The sequence below is a fragment of the Mustela putorius genome, unplaced genomic scaffold (genome assembly GCF_011764305.1).
Source record: "Mustela putorius furo isolate JIRA1106 unplaced genomic scaffold, ASM1176430v1.1 tig00000083_pilon_pilon_pilon, whole genome shotgun sequence".
Classification (NCBI taxonomy): Eukaryota; Metazoa; Chordata; class Mammalia; order Carnivora; family Mustelidae; genus Mustela; species Mustela putorius.
The window spans coordinates 31,088,590-31,113,067 of record NW_025421273.1 but is presented as its reverse complement, the minus strand read 5'-3'; the positions used below and the strand labels follow the sequence as shown (position 1 = coordinate 31,113,067).

General features: G+C 45.9%; 1 protein-coding gene across 2 annotated transcripts in view; it reads left to right on the top strand.

Moving 5' to 3' along the window:
* The window catches only part of SEL1L3 (SEL1L family member 3), a 113,802-nt gene that overhangs the window by 50,941 nt on the left and 38,383 nt on the right, over positions 1-24,478 (top strand). For both annotated transcript variants that reach the window (XM_045076193.1, XM_045076189.1), the window contains exons 10-16: positions 775-986; positions 2,234-2,413; positions 10,922-11,041; positions 12,797-12,937; positions 16,515-16,577; positions 20,488-20,664; positions 22,814-22,941. In XM_045076193.1, the coding sequence (XP_044932128.1) occupies positions 775-986; positions 2,234-2,413; positions 10,922-11,041; positions 12,797-12,937; positions 16,515-16,577; positions 20,488-20,664; positions 22,814-22,941 (1,021 nt within the window). The remainder of the gene's footprint in view (positions 1-774; positions 987-2,233; positions 2,414-10,921; positions 11,042-12,796; positions 12,938-16,514; positions 16,578-20,487; positions 20,665-22,813; positions 22,942-24,478) is intronic.

Below are 24,478 nucleotides of genomic sequence, written 5' to 3'. Positions count from 1 at the left end.
AAGACATCTGGTTGCCTATTCATCAGCAAGTCGGTGCAGCAGAGTAAGTAGGAACGGCTTTCGTGCCTCGCAAAGCTGAACTCAAAATTGGGCTCAGCCACTGGCTGGGTTTTGTAATGTCGGACAGGTTAGTTGATGTCTCCAGGCTTCAAACTCCTAATTGGAAAAGTGAGGACACTAATAATAGTCCTACTTCATAAAATTGTTCAGATTACATGACATAATTTACATAAGACACCTAATCCAGTATTTGGCATTTTGTAAGCCCTCCATAAAAGTTGACTCATTCCTTTCGTTGTATTTAGAAACCCTCAAGAAAAGCTGGAGGCAAAAGATAAGAAAGCACCTCAAAATAAGTTTCGTTTGCTCAACTCTTTAGAGCAGCACCTAGGAACTATTTCTGAGGTAAAACACGTTCTTCTTCCGAGAGTCTCAGAGAGAAAAAAAAGTCTCTCTGGAACTTTCAGTGGTCCTGATTTGGTGGTGAGTTACACTGAGTAAATTACTCTCTGGAGGCTCTTTCTCAGCTATATATAAGGCATATCCTTTTTCCCAGGATACTAGGCTGGAAAGAAAAAGCTATTTGCAGAATGACACCGTGGCATCCCTGAAGGGTTTCATTTACCTCCCTGGAAGGTGGTCTATTTCAAGGCTCTGCAGAACAAGCCATATTAATAACTCAGGTGGTTTAATTGGCTTTTCCCTCTTCTTTCTAAAGCCACGTCGATCCCATGGTAATTAATTGTGTGTGCTGTAAATTGTGGTTATTTACAGTGCCAAGGAACCAGAATGAATCTGTATTAGAAATCGGCGGGAGGATATTTGAGAAGGCTGTAAAGAGACTCTCCAGTGTTGATGGTCTTCACCAAATTAGCTCTGTAGTCCCCTTTCTGATGGATTCTAGCTGCTGTGGATACCATAAAGCATCCTACTACCTCGCAGTCTTTTATGAAACTGGATTAAATGTGCCTCGGGATCAGCTGCAGGTAGAGTATTTCATGGGTTCCAGGAACATCAGTCACCTGCATTATATTTGCAGAGTAATGCTCTCATACCCCAGGTGGAAGATGGACCTGTTCATGCTCCGTGGAGTCCTTTAAAAATCTTGACACTCAAGAAAAACATCCTAGAGCTCCGTAAAGTTCAGGATCTTCTTCTTTCAGAGAGTGAGAAAGGGCTCTTCCTTTCTGGACACAAGCTGGGGGATACGACGATGTACTCTAAGGAAGAGTTGGGGCACTCCTTCAAGAATAGGGGCCTCTCACCCAGTTCTTCTAACTACTTAACTCTTTTGGCTGTAGGACCATTATCCAGCATGACTGGATAGCTTAGTGAGCTAAGTGAAGTCATTTGGACCTCTAAGCAAGGACCACCAGCCTTCTACCATCAATTCAAAAGCCATAGCAGACTGTTTCCTTTGTGGTTCTGAGACCCAATTAATTACGCCATTTGCCACATTTGCGATCCCATTTATATAAGTGCTGCAAGTGGTTCCTGATTACTTTACGTTTTCAAGTCTGCACACAGGATTGTTTTTCTTGGATTTGAAGAAATTTATGTTGTTTAAATCTGCCCAAGGAGTTCCATGTTCCTTCTATGTGACTGCCTTTTGTATGTCTCTGGCTTATTGGAGGTTGTGACTGATGGGATGCTTTCCTGAGTCCCCAAGCAGTCCCCCACAAAGGTAGAAGAGTGAAGAAGATTGTAGCCTTGTCTCTGTCACAAAGTGGCTGGTGGGCCATAGACACATGACTTCAAGTCTCTCTCTCCCCTCTTTCCTCTACTTTGCAATGAGGCTGTTAGACCAGCTGACCTCCAAAGACCCTTCTCAACACTAACATTCTGAGAATGTAAGGTTAGGACATGGCCACTATTCATATCATCTGTCATAGGTGAGGTAGGTGAAGAGGACCAGGAATCCTTAGAACAGTTGACAGATACACAAAAAGATTCTATGAGAGAAATCAGGGGACAGTCCCTGTTTTCATGGAGGGAAGGGCCAAAGTCAAAGAATCATAATATTAAGCATTAAGAAGGACAGAGAGCTAGAATTTGTAAACCATTAGAAAGTTGCTGTGGTTTCTTTCCTAAAAAATATTTTTAAAGGCCTGTTAACCTGTTTCTGGAATGACTAGGTTCATATATAGGAATGGGGCCAGATGACCTTTAAGTGTGAGGATTTTATGACCTTTTCTACAATCCTGTGAACACTTGGTAAATTTCTTCCTAACAGGGCATGTTGTACAGTTTGGTAGGAGGCCAGGGTAGTGAGAGGCTGTCTTCAATGAATCTTGGATACAAACACTACCAGGGTATTGACAACTACCCCCTGGACTGGGAGCTGTCCTATGCCTACTACAGCAACATTGCCACGAAGACACCCCTTGACCAGCATACACTACAGGGAGATCAGGTAAGATAAAGAAGTGGGTGGAGATGGTTATAGCCTGTTTACGGGGGCTTCCTGAACAATTTTATACAGCGTCTGCACCTGTGGCCGGCTCAGTTTCAGGTCTTCAGAGGATGCGCATAATTGAATGGAGAGAAAAGCTATCTTGCACTCTCCAATTCATATTTCCTGGCTGTGTTCTTAGGCTGGATGCAGGAATATTCCTACACCCATGCATGAAAAGCTCTTCATGAGCCAAAGAACCACCATGGGAAGAATAGGTTTGGCCCTGGACAGATTTCAATTTTGCAAAAAATGTGTACCAGAAACATAGACACCTTTTCTTTGTTCCAAGACCTTATAAGGGGGTGGGTCTGGAGATATTAGGGATTGGGTCAAATTGAGCAGGGGCAGTAAGCCAAGGGCTCCCATCAATGTGCAGCCAGCAAGCAGGGTCTGGTGTAAGGAAGCAAGCTCCATCCCCAGCTATGTTCCCAGTGCTGGGCACCTTGAGAAATATCTGTCCCCATCGTATGAGCCTTGTTAGCTCAGTGCTTCCAGGTGACTGACAGGTGATATTTGAAGCCTGCCTCAGCCAGATTAAGGTTACCTAACTCTAGCCTTTAGTTCCGTAAGCTTCCAAATCTTATTGACTCATTGGGCCAAGATATCTGTGACTCACTTCTGCCAAAAAATACATAACATGTTACATTGGATCGACTGATGGTTTGTTTTGAGGACCATGAATAAAAGGGTGTAAGCAGAAGTGCTGGTGTAAGAATTCAAGGAAAGCTGCCTCTACTTGAGGCAGGTCTGCATTCCGTGGGAGTAGACTATGGCGAGGTTGGCTTCTTGAAAAGTATTTGTATGTATGCTCTTTATCCAGGAAGGATTTAAGAGGTTTTGATGGTCATAGCCTTTGAGGTGGTCAAGTTGAGAAGAAATGCAAGCCACCTCTACCAGGAGTTGGCAATTTTTTCTCTGTAAGGGGCCAGATAGTAAATATTTCAGGATTTGCTCGTATAGTCTCTGCCAGGGAAAATATATGAGCAAATGGGAAACCTGGGTTTGTGCACTGTAAATAGTACATAAGCTGCATGGCTGTATTTGGCCCCAGTGGTGGCCATAAACTCTTGATTGCCCCTGCTTCTGTTCGGTGAGCCCAGGGGATATGCCTGGCTAGGTGAAGATCGTGGAACTTTAGCCTCAGCGGCTAACTGGGAAATTGTCTACTCACTGGTCTCCAGTGCTGCCCTTGGATTGCACTCAGAAATCCATAATGCAGCAAATTTGCACTTTGATGATTGGGAGTGGATGGCACCTAGAAAGGAAATAATGAAATCTACAGTGGCCACCGTATGGTTTCAAAATAAATGACTCAAAGGTATATGCTGTCAGTGACCATTAAAATTGAGTCGAACTATGAAACACCAAATGACCATCTATAGAGCCATTCTAATTCCGTCAGAAAATGGTGATTTCTACTGAATAAACTCACATAATCTTGTCATTATTGTATGTATTCCCTCAGTGTATATAAGCTACGTGAAAAATTGGACCTCAGTTTGACAGGAATTAATTTATGAATCCATAAAGTTGTTGTTGTTGTTCTTTAGAAAGGAATTATTCTGAAAAAAAAAATCTGTACAAAAAAAAGAGCCCCAAAATCATAGTGTGGTTATTCTACTCAGCCTAAATGTGTTAATAATGTCCTCTATGTATACATTATACTTTTAAGAATTCTAATTCAGCATAAATTAGCAATGGGGAATGGCATGTTGCTAACAAGCTCCTTTTCTTTTGAAGATTTGGCACATGCAATGTTACGATTATGAAAGAAAATGTTTAATTGGTCAGAACCAGGGAAGATGAAGAGAGGAGGTCCATCTTGCAGCTGAAAGTCGTGTGATTAAGAATCACAGATAAGAATTATACAGTTAGGAGAGTTGTATCCTTGCTCATTTTCTTAAGAATGTGTAATTAATGGCTTCTTGAGAATTTAAACAGGTGTCATACATTGATTTAAATGTCCTTTTGTTGAGAAATCTATTAATTCACCAGCAGCATGTAACAAATGAGGAGATACGGAAAGCCAGACCTCTAATTAACAAACCAAGGATTCGTCAGTAACTCCTTCCTTAATTCTTGCTTCATTTTCTCTTTTATGTAACTTGTGGTTTACATCATTTCATCTTCTTTATTCATAATCCGCTTCATGGTGACATGATTTAGCAGGACTCTGCCTCCGGTGAAAGAGAAAGAAGCAGCTAGGTTTTGTTTGTTTTTGTGTCTTAATCGCAAATGAGTTTCTTTCATTCTCACTGCTCCTGGGAATTTGGTCCACTGGGTTTGGTCCACTGGGTTTGGTCCCTAGCTTCCTCACTGTGCACCTGCTAGAGGGGCAGGGGTCTCATCCACATCCCTGGTGTCAACTGCCTTCCACATACTGATGACACTCAGACCTTCTTATCCAGCTGAGATTTTCTTTCTTACGTTCCCCCATCTACAATCCTAACACACTGTGACAGCAACACGCCACCTCCCCTCTCTGTCCCCCAAAACTCCTCCATGGGCGAAGCCACTGTCTGTGGTGCTGGCAGCCAAGGAGCCGCCCTGTCCCCCATCATCCCATCAGTTACAGTCCTCCTACCTTTACCTGCCCATTTCTCTCCGATCCCCAATCCTGCTGCCCCAGCTGACATTTGTCCCTCATCATCTCTGCCCTGAGCCACTGGACAACCACCTGGTCTGGGCTGAATCGTGCCCACCCTTTCCCATCCCCGTTGAAGCCCTAACCCCCAGTACCTCAGAATGTGACTCTCCTTGGAGGTAAAGGCTTTAAGGAGGTAACTCAGTTGAAATGGAGTCATTGAAGGGGGAGGCTGGGGTAATATGGCTGGTGTCCTTACAAGAAGAGGGGAGTAGGACACAGATAAAAGAGCAGAATGACCACAGGAGGACACAGTGGAAAGGTAGCCATCTGCATGGTAAGGAGAGAGGCCTTAAAAGAAACTAAACCTGCTAATATCTTGATCTTGGACATCTAGCCTCTAGAACTTTGAGAAAGTAAATGTCTGTGGTTTATGCTGCCCAGTCTGGGGTGCTTTGTTGTGGTGGCCACAGCAAATCAATCCACATCCTGACTGGTCTTTCTGTCACTGGATTTGTCCCATCCATTCTCTTCTCATTGAGGCAAAGCAGGCTGTCCACAGTCGAGGGTCTCAACCTGGTGGCACATCAATTCACCTGGGGGTTTAAAGAATAGCTCTGCTCAGGCTTCACCCCGTGGTCTTGAAGTGACAGACTGGAGAGGCCGGGGCATATGTGTGTATGTGTATGTGTATTAGTTTGACCTTTGAACAATGTAAGGGTTAGGGACCCTGATGCCCCCACATATTTAAAATATGTTTTATTTAAAATACTTAAAATTTTATAAAAATATTTAAAAGTCCACGTATAACTTTGACTTCCCCGAACTTTGATAGCCTACTGTTGACCAGAGCCTTACAGATAGCATAAACAGTCCGTTACACATCTTTTGTATATGTGTATTATATGCTGTATTCTGACAATAAGGTGAGCTAGACAAAAAGTGTTATTAAAAAAATAATAAAGAACAGATATTCATAATACTGTATTTATTGAAAAAAATACAGACTTGTAGGTTCAAGCCTGTGTGGTTCAAGCATATTTAAGAAGCTCAGATGCTTGTAATGTGCAGCTGGAGTTGAGAAGTGCTGACCCACAAGATCTCAGCTCAGCTGGTCGCTTGGCATAGGAGGCTTTCCCTGATCTGCCTTCTGTTTCTCCAGCCTCAGCTGTCAATAATCCCTGCTCAGCCTGTCTGCTCTGGTGACACCATACTTTTGGCCACAGGCTGCTGCTCACACCTCCTGGCCTGGTGTGGTCTCCTCTGCCTGGTTTGCTTTTCCATACTCACTCCCCTTTTCCTGCCTGCTGACCCCCCTACTTGAACCCTGGGCTCAGACATCACCTCCTCCTCCAGATGTCCTGTTATGGAGGGAACATGGTACCTGGGTATACCCCTGTGATTGCCTTTAGGATGGGTGCTAAGGACAGAGTCACAGAGCTGACTTCCCCAGGAGATTGTAGGCTCCCTGACACAAGCTCCTTGTCTGTTCACATCTGAAACCCCAATGTCCAGCACTGTGCTTGACACACCGACGGGTTTGCCGGTGGGACAGTAGATGGGGTAAGAGTGTGGTGCATCCAGTGACAAACGTGGAGTCATTACACTGTCCTGTTGACTCTCTGGTGCTATTTGATGCCACCAGTGTTCAGTGGACCGCAAGCACCAGGAGCTCTAGGCCCCTCTCACTTGGAGCCTTTCTGTCCCCTGGTTGGGAATCTGTAAGGACAGCTGATATCACTCCATTCTTACTTGAATAAAAATCTCTAAAATGTTAAATTTTAACAAAGAAAACACACACCCCTTCTTGGGAGCCAGGCATGATAGCTGACTTTAAACATCCCGAGAGGCAGGTTCTGACTGGCGGTTCCCACCGGGCTTGTGGGAAGTAGCGAAGGCAGGCAGTTTAAGTGTAGGCTCCTGAGTCCCTGGAGGGTGGGGTGGAGGGGGATCTGGCTAAGCCGTTGTATCTCGCAACTCTGGAGAATACAGGGGCTCGGGAAAATGCAAGCTACCCAGTTGCAAAGTCGAGGTTTTCAAATTCCTGCCCTGTCTTCCTTCCTCTCTATCTAGTCTATCTCTGTCTCTGTCTGTCTCTCCCTCCCACTTCTCTCTCACACATTTCCCTTGCTCTGTCTCTTTTTTATTTCTCTCTCCTCCTCTCTTCCTGTCTCCACCACTTCCCTTGCCCTCCCCAACCCCTCCCTACCTTCCTATCTGCCCTGCCTTGTGCCCAATGGCAGACAGCTGATACGGTGTGAGCACGGCCCTTGTAGCCGGCAGGCTGAGCAGAGGGAGTGAGTGTAAAGCAGGGGGATGGGCAGTGTGGCGTCTCCTCTGACACCGGATGTGGGGGCTCTGAGGACAGCACGGTCTCCAGACAGTGGGCCCCCTCTGACCTGTTCAGCAGGCCAGGATCTGAAATATTCATTCTAGAGACCTTGATTTATAACACAGCAACAAACAGAACCCCTCAGAAGCCGCAGAAATCCTGGCACTGGTCAGCGTGGGGCCTCTCGGTCCCTGGCCACCTCTACCCAGCTCTGGCCCCCACCCCTCACCCCGTCACTCTGCCCAGCACAGCTTCTCCCTGGCTTGGGATGTCTCCATCTGAAGCATCATTCTCCGGTCACAAAACATGGTTCGAATGAATGAACCACTATGCATTGCTTGCTTGTTGTGGTTGTTCCTTCATTGGATGTCCTTGTAGGCGGTGGGCTTTCACAGAAGGCCCCAGGCATGTGGCTCTGATGTGGCGCTAGTGGCCACCATAGTGATTCCAGCACCAAGGAGAAGCCATAGGGACCCCAGCACCACGGAGAGCAACCAGCTGCCTGGGAGTGGCAGACAATTAAGGTGTGGCCCCAGGACCAGTTTTGCCTCATTTGGGTCCCAGGTCTGCAGTTCACTGGGTGTGAAATCTCAGATAGTTTTCCTCACCACTGTCTCCGTATAGCTTTTCACCCGTCAGGTGGGTGCCACGATGATGCGCATCTCACGCGGTCACTGCAGCTTGAGTAAGTGGGTCCACATGACGTGCGCCTAGTGGAGCCCAGCCCAAGGTATGAGCTCTCTGAAATGTTTCCGACCCCACCGCCCCCTCCTCAGATTCTGTTTCTTCCATCTTCTAAAGCATAACATTCTCTAGAGAGACCGTCCCCACAATGGAAGGCCGAGAGCTGCACAGAACCACAAAGTCCACAGGAGGGTGGATGTTCTGAACTGCTGTCAGCCTTTGACGTGTTAGGGTGAACTAAGGACCTAACAAATGATGAGTTCCGTTGCTGAGAGCTTAGCATATGCCGTCCGCTCTGCGAAGCTCTGTATATACCATCTTGTTTGATCCTCATGCAGCCCTATGAGATCAGCTCCCATTTTACAGAGCAGGCAACTGAGAGACTCAGAGAAGCTAAAGAACTGCGCAAGGTCACACAGCAAATGAGTCATGGGGCCTCAGTTTGAACCTAGGCCTTTCTATTATAAAAAAATAATTGCTGACATTATAAAAATATAAAAAATATTTTAATATAAAAATTATATTATAAAAAATATTATTAAAAATAATGGCTGATAGGTTGAATGCTTTTGATATAGCAAGTACCATGCTAAGCTCCGTTTTGTGGATGCAGAGACTGAATCTCGGCTCAGTAAAGTTAGTGGCCCAAGGCCCATGGGTAGTTAGTGGTGAGTTAGAGTTCCCCTTGGTCTGATGTGAAAGCTTGTGCTCTTGATGGCCCCGTCCTGCTGCAAAGCTTGATGGCACGACCCAGATTAGTAGAAGGGGCTGGGCCAGGGGACAGTGATACAAAGGACAGAAGTGTTCCTTCTTCTTCAGAATTATGCCCAGCTGCCCCAGGATCCCCCATAAACATGACCTTTGCCCAGACCCTCCTCATGACACTGTTTGAATTCACTATGTCTCCGGGAAGACAACGGAACATTGAATTCACTATGTCTCCGGGAAGACAACGGAACAGTCTACCATTTGCTTCCTCTCAGATGTATGAGCCCTTCACTGGTGGTGAGGCCCGTGAGCCCCACTGCTGGCCAGCCCAAGTTTGACTCCTAAGTTTGAAGAACTAAATATATGATCTCGGATGAGTTACTTAACTTCTGAGCCTCAGTTTCTACATCAGAGAAATGGGAATATTGGCAGTGATATTCTTATAAGGTTGCAAAGAGTCAATGAGCCAGTCTTGGGCAAAGCATTTAGAACAGTGATATATCCTCAGTGAAACATCAGTGATATATCTTATTGGGATAGATGAGTGACAAAAGTTAAAGAGAAAGAAACAAAATGAGGAGAAGAAAAACAACCAAAAATCAAAATACCCAAGTTCTCCTGTTAAAAAAAAAATTCTAGCTGGGAATTCCATTATTTGAATAACTCAAGCTTCAGCCCAGTTCCAGGCTCATGACAGATAGTAGAGTGTCCCATGGAGTTGGAGCTGAAACGCCAGCTCATTGGCCACACCCTTGTCAGAGTCAAGGAGACAGAGTGGATTCTAGGGCTTTCTTGCTAGAGGGCAACACTATGGTGAGCCTGAAAGCACTCTGTCTTTGAAGTTAAGCCAGCCTGGCTTCTGTGCCTGCCCTACAAAGGGACCATGAGCTCATGGTTTCACCTTTGGGGCCTCAGTTTCTTTGCCTATAAATCGAGGACAGTAATATTTGGGTCGCAGCCTTTGGTGAGGATGAAGTGAGAAATAAAAATTTTAAATATCCGGCACAGAGATGGTTTCAGTAAAAGGTAGTGGGTGTCATTATTCGAACTGTTACTCTTCACTTGGTGGCCTCCCCAGGTGAGACACTGAGCAGGATGTGACACCTGCTGGGGGCTGATTTCCAGCACCGTCCCCACTTTCCAGCTCCCACCCCGCCCCCGTGCCCCAAGAAGGGACCTGCCAGTTTCAGGAATGGGGCTGCAGGCCAGAGTTTGTGAATATAAGGACGTTTCTTAACTAACAAACAAAGAGGGTCAGAAGGGAAATCAGGCCTGGCTCCTTGTCCTCTGAGGCTTCTTTCCCAAACTCATGCAGATCCAATTTTTTTCACCATCTGCCCGTGGCATGTGCAGGGCGTGGGAAGCCCGTTCCAGTACCCCTCATGGCATTGTTAAATAGAGTTCATTATGTGTAAGGAGAGACCGTGAAACAACAGAACTGGTCTCTTGATAAACAGCCAAAATTTACACATCAAAATGAGTCTGATTTTCTTCAGAGGAGTCGGATACCTCGGAGGCTGTGTGCCAATTCAAAACATTTTGTGAACTCTCCCTTTGGGTTCATCCTTAGAGCCTCTAGCACATTCTTGCTCGCATCCTTAGAGTGAACATGCCCTCTTTTTTTCCAGGGTAGATTTAATTTTTGGAAATAGCCAAAAGACATTTGAAGCTGAGCCCGCTAAATAAAAAGGGTTAGTCATGCAGGATAATAACACTTTGGGATAAAAAACAAAAAAACAAAACAGAAAAAAACCCAAGGTTATACTTAGAAAATATTGATTTACCCTTTTTGATGCTGTGTGTAATCTGGCTCTGAAATCAGTAGCGTGAAAGTGGTCTTCTGAACAAGCTTGAGCAGCAGAAGCAGAAGTGGAGGAAATTTTGCCCTCCCAGGGGAAATGCTTTGATAGGAACAAAAATGCCCATTTGGATAGATGTGATGTGATACATTCATTTCAGAAGAATCTGATCTCGTGGCATCGTGAGCACACCTCATATTTCAATTACTCGTATAATTTTTACTTGAGCAATTGCTAGTTTAAGAGTAACATCCTGGCTCTTGCATGCCCAAGTCATTTGGACATTTCCCTTTTCCCTCTCCTTTCTTCTTCTTCCTTCTTCCCTCCCTCCCTGTCCCCCTTCCTTCCTTCCTTTCCAGGCATATGTTGAGACAATTAGACTGAAGGATGATGAAACACTCAAGGTACAGACCAAAGAGGATGGAGATGTCTTTATGTGGTTGAAGCATGAAGCCACCCGAGGCAATGCGGCAGCTCAGGTAAAAATGTGGTCCACTGCTTTGGAAAGCCTATCGATTATAATAGCCCAGGTTTTGCCACAGTAAAAAACAAAAACAAAAACAAAGAAACAAACCTTACTGGTTTAAAGCAACATGGGTTAGTTTCTTACTCCCGCTACCTGTCTGTTGGGGTGAGCATGTGCTGTGCTCTCGTAGACCCCTCCCCGTGGAGCTAACAGGGGCGTCACTGCAACACAGGCTCCCATAGCCATGGCAGCAGGATTCTGCTCAGAAGTGGCACAAGCCATCTCTCACATTTTACCGGCCAGCGTAAATCACGTGGTCTCTCTTGACTTCGGTGTAGTCTGAAGTCTGCACCCAGAAGGAGAGAGAGCTGCAAGGTTTGTAATCTGTCCTAAAGACTACCATCAGACACTTTAGGACACTGATAGAAATAAAAAAGAAGCATCTTGGGGTGCAGGAGCGATTAGATGGGTATCAAGAAGAAGCCATGAATTCAGCTAGAGGAGTAACAGAAATCAGGTGAAGCATGACCCACGGACCAACCTTGGCTCTTGAGCATGTCTCGTTTCTTGGATGGACTTTTCTGAGGTACCAGGAAGGGCAGAAAGCTGGGAGAACTTTTTCTTTCTGACTTCTTGCCTTGACTGCACTATGAAGAGAAACCCTTGATGGGAAGCAGCTTAGGCAGACTGAACCGGGAGGGAGAAAGCTTCCTGAAGAATGGCCTTAGCTTTTGCTTTGAGCGCCTAATGAGCATACAGAGCGCCTAATGAGCATACAGTGTGGGGAAGGGCCTCTGGGTCTGCTAAGCAGGCAGAAGCCCAGAGATGGGGAAAAGAAAGAAGACAGAAAAGACAAGTGCATTGGCAAGCAAGCATTTCAGAGACCCTTTAGTAATGGGTCTCCCACATGTCTGTGCTGACCTTCCTAGCATTGTCAGGAGATACTTTGCTGGAAGTTGTAAGTCCTTGAGTTGGGATAGAAAGAAAAGGAAATAGAAGAAGAAGCAGAAAGGAAGAAAGACCACAAGGGTCCAGAATGGGGCCAGAATGTTAACAAACATTTCTCCGGCTCCCTTCTTGGGCGTCCGTCCCTAGCCTGCAGTCTTTCTAGCTCGGGAAGGAATTCCAGTGCCTGGTTCTGGAAATGCCTTGGTCACAGTCATTTCCCAGGTGCTCCAGGGCTTGGATGAACTTTCCTGTCCTTGTTCAGCAAATCTTTGTTGTGTAGCTTCCACGACCTTCTACTGAGCTTTGCTGAGTGGGGGCCAAAGGGAGAAAGGCAGACAAATCACATCGTGAGGTTCTGATCCCCAGAGAACTCCCAGTCTTGAGTGTCACGGTGGAATGAACCATGTGGACAAATGCTGGGGTGGGAGGAGATGAGTACCTTCTGATACGGATGTGCACACACCTCCAGGCCACTCATGAGGCTAAGGGGACAGCATGTACCCTCCAAAAGAAAGGTGCTTTGAAGAGAGGAGACAGTCATTGTTGACCAGGTTCCATCCGACTCTGGCCCTGGGTGCAGTAGACTGATTCACGTTCACGTCCAGACATGCATTGTTTCCTACTGGGGCTAAGGACTTGTATTTGCACAAGTTCACCTTTCAGGGCTCTAGCCTCCAGTTGGAAGAAGTCATGTGTCTGCCTAATTCCTGGTTCTTGATATGAAAACATTTTGAACTGGGTTTGTCCTTTCACCTTTTAAAGCCTTATGTTAAGCATTACACAGGAAAGTAATTATTCTCAATTTGCTACTGTCTGGAAGCAACGATTGGCCCAGATGCTTTTCTGGGGCCAGCAAGGCGTGGCCAAGAATCCTGAGGCAGCGATCGAGTGGTACGCCAAAGGCGCCCTGGAGACTGAGGACCCTGCATTAATATACGACTATGCCATTGTGTTGTTCAAGGTAAGAGTCCCTCAATTTGGGCTGAAATTATGCAATTCTTATCAGGCTTCCGGAGCAGTTTCCCATAGGTGTGCAGGCAAACAAGGAGTCTGTAACTGGAGAAATTCAGTATATGCTTCGGTCACTCTTGATGGAAAAGGATATTTTCTGAAAAGACAGAGTCAGAAATAGCCCCCTGGTCTCATTTTTAATCATTAGTCTTGTGTTTGGCACCTGAATTCTCTTTGCTTTTGCAAGAACGGTCTAGAGGAAGCACCCCTATTTTATGGATTGGAAAAAATGGCCAACCAGCCTCTAGAGGTACTGCAAGTTGTCATTGAATTACAGCTTAACCCAAGTGCCCCTTTGGGCTGGCTCCCAACAGTCTGGTCGGTCAAAAACAAAGATCTTGTTTTAAGCCACAGGAAAACAGGGGATGGGTTGAAAGAGCATTCGCCCAGGAGGCAGAGAATGGAATTCAGGTCCCTCCTCCACAGTCATCAGCTTGGTGTCCTTGGAGTTACTTGATCTCATGGGGAAATGGTGATGACCAGAGACTGAATGAGGTAACATAATGAATGGGCTTCGAGAAATGTAATATACTGTCTAATAGGAAATTTTCCTAGTTTGCACTGATTGAGCACGTATTACCTGATTTACACACGGGGAGGCATTAGGATTGCTGTTTGTATATATATGTGGTAATCGAGGTAGAGAAAGGATTTTTAACTTGCTCAAGGTCACACAATTGGTATATTTTAGAGATCTGGGACTGAGATCCCGGCACTATGGCTTCAGAATCTGTGTTCTGCATCCCCAAACACAAGACATCAACTCACCAGCCTTGGAAAAGCAAAAATCTTTTGGTCTCGGTGTGGAAGCCCCTGGGCCCCATGTCATGCCCAAAGAAAGCAGCTGCCCTCAGATAGCGAGTGTCTTCAAAGGAGGGCATGGAGTCACGTGGCCAGGTCCATCTTCAGAACCACAGCTGTGACCACTCACTGATTCATGGCTTTGCTACATTCCTAATCCTCTAACAACTTAAAACCTATTGGATCATACCATACAGTTTCCTAATTTAGGGTCTGGACTTTTCCTTTTTCAGTTGTCAAGTCAACATAGAAATGGTTTGACTCCTAGCCATATGCTGATGCATCCATGTGTTTATTCAATAAACACCCATTCCGGGCTGACCAAATGCCACACACTGTGCCAGAGGGAGGGACAGATGGATGTGTGTGCCATGTCCCCGACCTCAAGGGGCTTGTGCAGTTCTGGGGAGGGAGGCACAGAGAGGCACTGTCCACCAGACCTGAGGCTGGCCCCTGTCAAGGCCCAGAGAAGATAACAGCATGAATCAGACGTTACTTCTGCCCACCAGGAGCTCACCATCTCGAGGAAGAGGAAAATACAGTAATAAATGACTCTGGAGGTGACGCAATGTCTGCTTTCCCAACCTTAAAGATTTTTGGTTTTCCTGCATTCTAACGAAGAATCCTTCAGGGGGATGAAAGCCCCTTATTGGTATTTCAGTAACGGGAAGATATTACCTGTGGTCAGAAGGTCCCTTTAAGTGTGTTCCATGTGAAGGAGTCCCATGCAGAAGATGACCTTCCAAAATGTGAAGAACAACCATGTGCTCTGGAGCTCCGTGCGGGCATTCGGCGTGTCGTATGATGGTGCCATGGTGACTATGGCTTGTCCAAGACAGTCCAAGCCGTCCCCTCTTCATGACACGAGGATAGCACTTTGACATTTACTGTAGCAGCTGTTTTCCATGAACTCACCCAGTGGACATTACTGAGCACTTACTATGTACCAGGACTTTACATTTCTCTCACTTAACAACTTCCAGGACAACTCAGATTTGGGCCTAGTGCAGAGGCTTTGTGCAAGAAATTATCCCACTTTGGTTTCCATAACAAATATTCTGGAAAATGTTTAGCACTTAGTAATCAGAATACCTGAATTCTAGTCGCAGATCTAACTGTGAGGCTTTGGGTAAAGTCATCTTCCTGTTTTATTCCTTCAAAGCAAAGAAGTTGATAAAGATAAACCTCGAGTTCTACCAGGTTCTAACATTCTGTCATCTTGTTCTTTCTGATGATTTTCCAGAAGTCCAAAAAGGTTGTCCCATGGCCCCATCCAGTTATTCCAAGTAACCTCCATGTCCTTTTTCCTTTCTTCTTCCTCTCGATTAAATGAAGTAATGTTGCATTTCTGAAAAAATATTTTCATCTTCCAACTTTGCTTCAGCTCATCAGTTTCATTAAGTAGGTAACTTCAAGGCTTGGAGAAACTTGGTGTGTATAATTTGACTTTTAGTTGGACTCACAATTTTATTTGGGGTCCTGAAAAATACAGAGACAAACACATCCTGCACAGTTTCTATAAGGAGGTTATGAGTCATTATACGTTCTCAGCACAGAATGGGAACGCCCGGGAAGAAAGAGAGTGTGCTACTTATGAACTTGGAGCGTGGAGTCCATCTGCTTGGGTTCAAATCCTACCTCTGCGTCTCACTCACTGTGAGACCCTGGGCAAGGGCTCAGAAGGGAACACTAGCAGCATCTTCCCAGGCTTGTGGTGAGGATGAGATACAGCAACACAGTGCTGGGCACACTTGAACTAACACAGGGATGTTTGCTTGTGCCGTCTTCAGTAGAGTTAAAAGCTATGTTCCTTGCAAAGCCCCCCACCCCACTCCAAAATTATATCACATGTTATGCCATCAACTGTTTCATCTATGACCAGGAAGACTCCATGGGGTACATGCCATGTATTTGTCAACACAGACGCTTGGTGAGTTTGGTAGCGCCGATGGTTTTCATCCAGCTGGCTTTGCCCACCACCTTTATTGTCAGTCCTATGGTGAGAGAGACCATGAGGCCCTCTCTTGCCCTACACTCAGACCTGCTGCTCCTCCATGCCATCCTCCCCACCCCTCAGTGTGATCCCACAAAGTTCCTCTCTTGTAGCAAGGACCACAGAGCCATTTCTCTCTGTGGCGGTGCTCAAACCACTTCTGCTAGAAAAGCTTCATTTTGCGGGAGGAACCTTGTCCGTTTCTGTCAACATCTGAGGCGATGGAGGCCAAGGGGTCCTATCCCCTTCCCGTCTGGCTCCTGAGCTGGTCTGGACACCCAAGAGGACCCGGGAAGGCTGCAAGGTATAGCCCAGTAGCTTCTGGCTGTCCATTGCAGATCAAGTGTGACATCAGACTCGCAAATGAGGCCATCTGCAGGAAACACATCCAGGATGACCAAACTCATTTCACTCTTCTTCAGGGCTTCTCCTGTCAAATTCACAGGAACACCATTCCCTCGGTGATGATGGGGGGTTTGTAGGGACACTGAGCTGTCAAACTGAGATCTGCTGGCCCTGAACCATACGTACAAGCAAAATCATAGTGATGATGAGGAGGAGGATGGTAGATGAGCTCTGCGTGTAGAAACCTTGAAGATAAGGCTTTTAATGAAGAAGGCTTGTGTTTTCTTTTTTAAGTATTTTATGTGGAGCACTGATACACCTCCAAGATGTTTCTGAAGGCACTCTGCGTTTATTTTCTTCATGCTCATCGCTGTTTATCATTGTTTAGGGTCAAGGAGTGAAAAAGAACAGACGGCTTGCTTTGGAGCTGATGAAGAAAGCGGCTTCCAAGGTAACACTTCTGCATATTGTCAGAGGGAAACATTTGCGCCACACACACCCACACGCTCACAAGTCTGCGAGAGTAAATGGCCATCCCGTGGCCCAGCCCCTAGAAAACGGAGTGAGGTGGGAGGGTCACTGCCATCGCGGTGATTAGTCACTTGGGAGCTGCGACACAGACAGAAACCCACCACAATGGGGACAGCAGAATTCAAAAGCTGAACTCACCTTCCAGTCAATAGAATGCAGGCCGATTTTGTTTGAAGGCTAAAATTATAATCACAGGCTGCTCTGATAACAAGCGGTGGGGAGCGGTCCTCCTTGGAACTGAATGGATATATAGATACGCCGCTGAATTAGGGAAACCAAAAGCCTAATTCCTCTAAAGGTTAACCCTGTTGTGTCCAATCCCTGTGCCCTGCCCGTGCTTTAATAATGAGGATGTTTAACAAGTTGACAGCCAGGTTTAAAAATTGCTTTGTTTTGGTCACTATTTACTCTAAGATGTTGTCAAGTTAGCCGGTTTCATGATAGCACTACAGAATGGAGGTTAAATATCGCTTGCGGGGAGGGGGGGTGACATGTACACGTACGTACAAGGCGAGCACACCCACACAAGCAAGCACGCTCACAGGTGCATGAGTGTGGATTTGCAAATAAATATGTAGAAACCGCTATAATTCTACAGCCTTGATGGAGTCCTTTATAGCCCTTCTGTCTCTTGAAAGAGACCCCTCCCCAAGGCCGCTAATATTTGCCTCATCAACAAAGAGTCCTCAAGCTGATTTCCACCCCCTCATCCTCCCCTGAGAAGTTCAGAGTCTCTTTTTGTGTGTGTAGAACAGGAGGTTGGAGCATGGAATAAACTGAGAGGCTTTCCGTTCACCATGGTGGTGTCATGACCCAAGAGAAGGGAGCCCACTGAAGAGCACACCAGCTCCTGCCCCCTTACAAGTTAGAGGGCAGAAGTAGCGAGGCTGTTGAATGGTGGTCCTTGAGGGCCTTTAGTCCAAAGCCCTCTAAAACAGGGCTGTGATGGGCTTGCCATGGCAGGTGTGAAATTTGCATCTCTTCAGCCATCCTTAGTGGTGAGCTGATGTCTAATGTGCTTTGTTTGGAAGGGATTCTTTTTTTAAAATTGACATATAATGTATTATTTGCCCCAGAGGTACAGGTCTGTGAATCATCAGGCTTAGACATTTCATAGCACTCACCATAGCCCATACCCTCCCCAGTGTCCATAACCCAACCACCCTATCCTTACCCCCTACCCCCCAGCAACCTTCAGTTTGTTTTGTGAGATTAAGAGTCTCTTCTGGGGGCATCTGGGTGGCTCAGTGGGTTAAGCCTCTGCCTTCCGCTCAGGTCATGATCCCAGGGGCCTGGGATCGAGTCCCGCATTGGGCTCTCTGCTCAGGAGGGAGCCTGCTTCTCCTCATCTCTCTCTCTGTCTGTCTCTCTACCTATTTGTGATCTCTCTCTCTCTGTCAAATAAATAAATAAAATCTTAAAAAAAAAAAAAAAAGAGTCTCTTCTGGATGGGATCCGGATGAAGGGATTCTTAGCAGAGCTTCGGTGAGGATTGAGGAATGCTGCGTTATGGCCTGGAGTCATCACATCCTTAAGTGTAGTGTGATTCTCACTTATTCACCCGGCAAGGGATTTTGAGGCCCCTAGCCTTTGTCAGGCACTGTGAGGAAGGTCCCACGCAGTTTGGTATTTGGAATGAGCGAGAAGTCACATGGGAGCAAATTTGGTGTTCAAGCTATGTATGTCCAGAGCAGAGTATGATCGGTAAGAGAGAAGACAGGATTTCTTATGGGGCTCCAGATGCAATTCCTTGTGGAGTTCTGCAGATGTTTTGAGGGATGACAGGTGCATTTGGATAAGCTTGTGGCCCCTAGCTTTGTAGCAGAAGTCACTGTGATGTGTACATTCCATAGGCTTGTCCCAAAGCTGGCTCTTGCCACTTTATAGTATGGCCTGCTCTGTTACATCATTGAGAGGCATTCTGCCAGACTTTCCAGGAGACCACCTTGCACCCTGTACAGCGTGCTGTCTGGGAAGAAGGCTTCCATGACTAGGTACACAGCACTGACACCCTTCCCGATGTCAGCTGGCTTGGGAATCAGCTTAGGGGCCTGCAGATCCCAACCCTACTCTCCACCCTCAGGATGTAGGATTTGGATTCCATTTTGTTTAGCACCTCATGTAAAGGGTGGCTTTCATTCGTTCGTCCAATATTTATTGAACATCTGCTCTGTGGCAAGCACTAATATAGGTACTTGGGACACAAAACAAAGATTCCTGCCCTCATGGAGCTTCTCTCTTAATTAATTTATTTTTTTAAGACTTTATTTATTTTTTTGAGACACAGTGAAAGCAAGAGAGATCACAGAGCTCCAGAAAGGGAGAAGCAGCCTCGCCACTGAGCAGGGAGCCCGATGTGGGACTCTATCTCAGGACCCTGGGATCATGACCTGAGCTGAAGGCAGAGGCTTAACTGACTGAGCCACCCACATGCTCTAGAGCTTCTGTTTTAATGGGCTTTGTTCATTTCTTTCCCTCTGGTCTTTCTGGCAGCTGGAATCTAGGAAGAAATCTAGAAAGCATAGCTTTTTAGGATCTGTTGCAGACTGAGAAGTCTCAGCCTGGTATCTTGGCATCTGTTCTGAAGGGACACCCGTTCTTCACTAGTAAAAGGTGGTGAAAGAGATTTGGTTCTGTACTTGAACTCTGATTTAATAAGTCTCACAGGTGCAAGGCACTGTTTGACCTTCGGATCCTTTTCCCCCTGCTTCTTCATGGTTTGGTGGATCTGGCAGAAAGGGACACATGAGAACGCTGCATGCCCAGGTCTACACACAGGTATCTCACTGTGGGCCAGAGCCTCCTTCTGCAGCACTCACACCCCTGCGGGGCTTCCGAGCCCTCAACAACCAAGCTGTGAGCTGCCCTGTGGAAGCACGTGGGAACATCTGGGGAAAGCTCATGTGGGCACCTAATAGGACGAAATCACAAGGAGGCTCCAGACTCCATCCACACGAAGCACTTCCTTGGGACCAGCCTTAGGTCTAGACACAGTTTTAAAACCCTCCTTCCAGAGACGCCTGGGTGGCTCCATCAGTGAAGCATCTGCCTTCGGCTCAGGTCATGATCCCAGGGTCCCACATCAGGCTCCTTGCTCAGCAGGGAGGCTGCTTCTCCCTCAGCCTGTGGTTCCCTCTGCTTATGCACTTGCTTGCTCTCCCCCTCTCTCTTTCTCTCTGACAAATAAATGAAATCTTAAAAAAACAAAACAAAAACAAACCCTCCTCCCATGCCCACCTCCCTCCCACTCTGCCTCAGCCCCCTCTGCCCCCACCCTCCCAACTCTGCCTGTCAGGACTGGGACTCTAAGTAGCCTCGAAGCCCCTGTGCTTTGCAAGTAGGCTGTTGCAGCTGCTTCCCTCAGAGAATTTGTTGATGTTTGGGGCAGAATAATCAACAGATGGGCAGGCGGGTCATCTAGAAAACTGTCCCAGTGGCAGGGGCTGTCAGTTCTCCTCTTGCAGGTGAGCGCTCATGAGTTGCAAGGTCACTGTTGATACTTCAGGGCAGTAAGAGTCCTTTTGGAGACGAGGGCTTTGTGGAAGACCCCTCAGATGCTGAGCCATGATTTGGGGGCACCATGACTGCGGAGCTAGAAAGCAGGAATCCTGGCAGGAGCCGGGTGAAACCCCCCTGGGGGAAGGCTCTGAGCAGGCTTGTGGTTTTTAACACTTAGCTTTTCTTCAGTGCCATCTGCCCCCAGAAAGAGATGGGAAGGGTTTTGCTCAGACCCAGGCAGAGTGCTTTCCCAACAATAGATTCTCTTTAGGTTTCATTAAAAACAAACAAACAAACAAAAATGTAATTTTTTTCCTTGTTCTAAAATCTAGGGATTACATCAGGCAGTCAATGGCTTGGGATGGTATTACCACAAATTCAAGAAAAATTATGCCAAAGCAGCAAAGTACTGGTTAAAAGCTGAAGAAATGGGGAATCCAGATGCATCGTACAATCTTGGAGTCCTGTATTTGGATGGCATTTTCCCAGGAATTCCTGAAAGGAATCAAGTAAGGCTTCACACCAGCTGTGCAGCTGGTCACTGGCTCATCTGCTGTGTGTCTGGACTCGGGGAGGTCCCATGGGTGATGCAGACGCCACCCAAGGCACAGACCCTGTCCTCAAGCAACTCAAGGGTCCAGTAAGGAAGATAAGATAGCAGATGGCAAAGGATGGCATCTAGCCAAGTGTCACATGTGTGCTCATTGCTTTGATCCAAGCAGTTCTGGACAGGGGAAACCATGGAGATCAAAAGCAGTCAGGAAGTCTTCATGGAGGAGGAAGGCCTGAACTAGGGAGGAAGGGGAGGATGATACGAGATAGAGTGAGTGAGAGGCAGTACAGAGATTGATCTCATTAGGAGCAAAGAGAGCTGGGTCCAGATGGGTTTGCCTGGTACGAGATCAGACTGAATAATAGTGAAAACAACAGTGACAATCTTCAGTGTTTGCTAAGTACTTCCTCTGTGATGGTTACTCAGAAATACTTGACATGCATCCCATGTCATTCTAACCATCTTCTGGAATAGCTGCTATGATTATGTCCATTTTACAGAATGAACATCAAGGTTCTGAGAATGTATGTAACTTACTCATAGTCATATCTTACTGGAGGCAGGACTGAGATCCTTGCAGAAGCTGGAAGCCCCTCTTTAGCTCGTTAGCCTATTAGCCCACTAATGCTATTGATGATGGTAATTATAATTCTGCACTGTCACAGGCCACAGACTTCCTGAATGCCCACTCTATGCCAGGCATTCTTCCAGGCACTAGGGATACAAGAGGCTTACATATATCTGGGGGAAGAATATTCCAGAAAGAGTAAACAGTCAGGGCAAAAGCCCTAGAGGAAAGGAGGAGTGGCATGCTCTAAAGATAGAAGGGAAGCTGGAGCAATGGGAGCAGGAATCAGGGGAGGGGCGAAGTGGGGGAGAGAAGGTTGGGCAGGCAGATGCGCTGGTCATTGTGAGGTCTCAGCTGCTCCAAGGAAGATGGGAACCGCTGGGCCCCTTTGGACAGGGCAGTGATGTGCTGTGTTTTAAAAGGAGCCTAGCAGAGACTAGGATTAAAGAAGACAGGAGGAGAGCAGGGGGTTAATGTATTGAATCCAAGTGAGGAAAGATGAGTGACCCCAGAAAGGGGACGGAAGTGTGGCTGGATTATGCATGTACTTTGAAGGTCAAGGTGACAGGGCTTGCTAATGGATTGGATGTGAGGTGTGACAGGAAGACAGGGTGACTCTGAAGTGTTTGGCATTTACCAAGGTAGAAGAGTGGAGGGGGCATTTTGTGGGATGGGCCAGACTGAGGCAGCAGCAGGTTTCTGAGGGGAGGAAACTGGAAGATAATTTTTGTGAAGCACCGTGCTAAGCCTTGAGAATCCATCTCATTTAATCCTTGAAAGAGCCTTTCGTGCTAGGTACTATCAGAAGCCACATTTTTCAGTTGAAGAAATCTTGCAGTTGGAGAGATGAACTACCATGCCCAAGGTCACACAGCTGGGAAGGAGCAGAGCTTGGATTTAGACCCAAGCCCGTCTGACTCCAAATCCCTGGCTTACGAATGGCATCTAACTGCCTCAGAAAAACAATAGTGACCAGCAGAACATTCACGCTTCTAAACATTTGTCTTATTTTCCCCTCCACCTCTCTCCGCCTGCATAAGAGGCTGTATATTTTTATGCATTGCTAATGTCTGGTCACCCACACACATATATGCCAGTGTGGATTTTTTATTGTCATATTCTAATTCTCACCTTCCTACGGGAGATGCGGTCTTGGTGCATGAATTTGAAGAAAGGTATTAAGCAAGGTTAGGAAAGACAATGCCTGAATTTTCACCTGGCGTGAACCCGGCCTGACTTCTGATACATTCTTCTGTTTCATTTACAGGGGTTATGGTATTTGTAGCTATGTGTTGTCTTATTTGTTTATTTGGCAAACTTGACAGAATAGTTTACTGTCAAGGTTATCACATCCAGAGGTCAGCTTCTGTGATGGGCTGTCTTCCTGGAGCTTGACTTGGTTTTCCTAAAGATATCAGAAGTGATTAGCTGGTGAAAATATCAGGGGTTGAGTGTCTCACCGTGTTGGCGTCCATGAAACCAGCCCTGCCGGGAGGACTCCTCACCAATGGAGATGACTCTGTTTATCTCTCTACAGACTTTAGCCGGTGAATATTTCCATAAGGCTGCACAGGGTGGACACATCGAAGGAACCTTGTGGTGTTCTCTCTATTATATCACAGGAAACCTGGAGACGTTCCCTAGAGATCCCGAGAAGGCTGTCGTGTAAGAACCTGTCAGCTGTTGTGTACAAAGGGAAAGCCATGTACTTTATTCACTGTGCCTGGAAATGGAGTTCCCGTTCTTTGTTTTGCAATTTTGAATTTCACCTTTATTTTTACCTGTTGTGCATGCACAGACTTTCAAAAGCCACCTCATTCGACAAAGTGAAAATAAGTACATTTTAATGGAAACCCAAAAATAATAATTTGACATGGGAAAAGCAGAAAATCTGCTACCCCACCCAAACTACTTGTTCTCAAGAATAAGTCACTTTCAGTCTTTTCATTATCTCTTTACTATTGCCTCTCTCTTTCAACGACACACTCATACTATTTCTTATTAGTTTCATTACAGGCTTTGTCTAATGATGTCCCTCTGTGAAAGATAAAGATGTAGTTCCCTCTCATTCTGCCACCACCTGCTATCCCACGCATCCACACTTCCCGCCTTGTCCCATTTTCCCATTAATATATTATTACTTTGGTTTGATTAGTATTGAGGTGCCCATTATTAGGACCATGGGAGTCTGAGGTACAGCTAACCCATGTGTTAGGCTATGAGTGCTTTCTCTTTTTTACACAGATTTTTGTGTTTGTGGAGTAATAATTATACTTCATAGTTCTTCAGGTGCTTAGCTTTCTGCATACTTATCATTTTTCATGTGCTTAAATCTCCGAATTCTCCCACAGTTGTCTAAATGTCTCCTCAGTATGTCCAGACCCACTAGGTATTTGATTAACTTAATCTCAGTGACATCTCTTCTGGAATCTTCCCTCAGGACAGAGCTGCCCTGTCATCACTGTGGGGGGTTTCCTTCCCCTTCATCTCTGTCTTTTTGGGTTCTCCTTGCTGGACCCTATTTCTTCTTCTTTCTTGGTTTATGCCTATGCTTTTGTAGAGCACATCCTACGGTAGCTTCCTAGAGAATGGTGAACAAGAGACACATTTCTGAGACCACTGCATATCTGAAAATGTTTTATGGAGGTTGGGAAATAAGGGCCCATAAATAACATGCGGCCCACCCTCCGTTTTGTGTGACCCCCAAGAGCTAAGAATGCTTTTTGCATTTTTAAAAGGTTGTAAGACAAGTGCACACACTAAGTTGAATACAAATAGAGACCCTGTGTGACTCACAAGGCTTAAAATATTTATTATCTTGCCTTTTACAGGAAAAAAAAAAAAAACAAAACTTTGCAGACCTCTGCTTTAGACCACCCTCATACCAGTAGTCTGGCTTTACGAAAGGTTTTGTTTCATAAGACATTTGAGAGAAAATCCAACCTGACCTGAACTCACTGATAAAACTTGACCTAGACAGACTTGAAGATTTTATCAATATTAGTTAGGATGTTTGGTGTGAACATTCATATGTTCCATAAATTTTTCTTTTGTTATTGATTTCTAGCTTAATTCCACTGCAGTCAAAGAATGAATTCTGAATTACTTCAGTCCTTTGGAATTTGTTGAGGCTTTCTTTATGACAGGATACGGTCAATTTTGCTACACTTGCTTTCTTTTGCTTGTTAAAGTTTTGTTATTG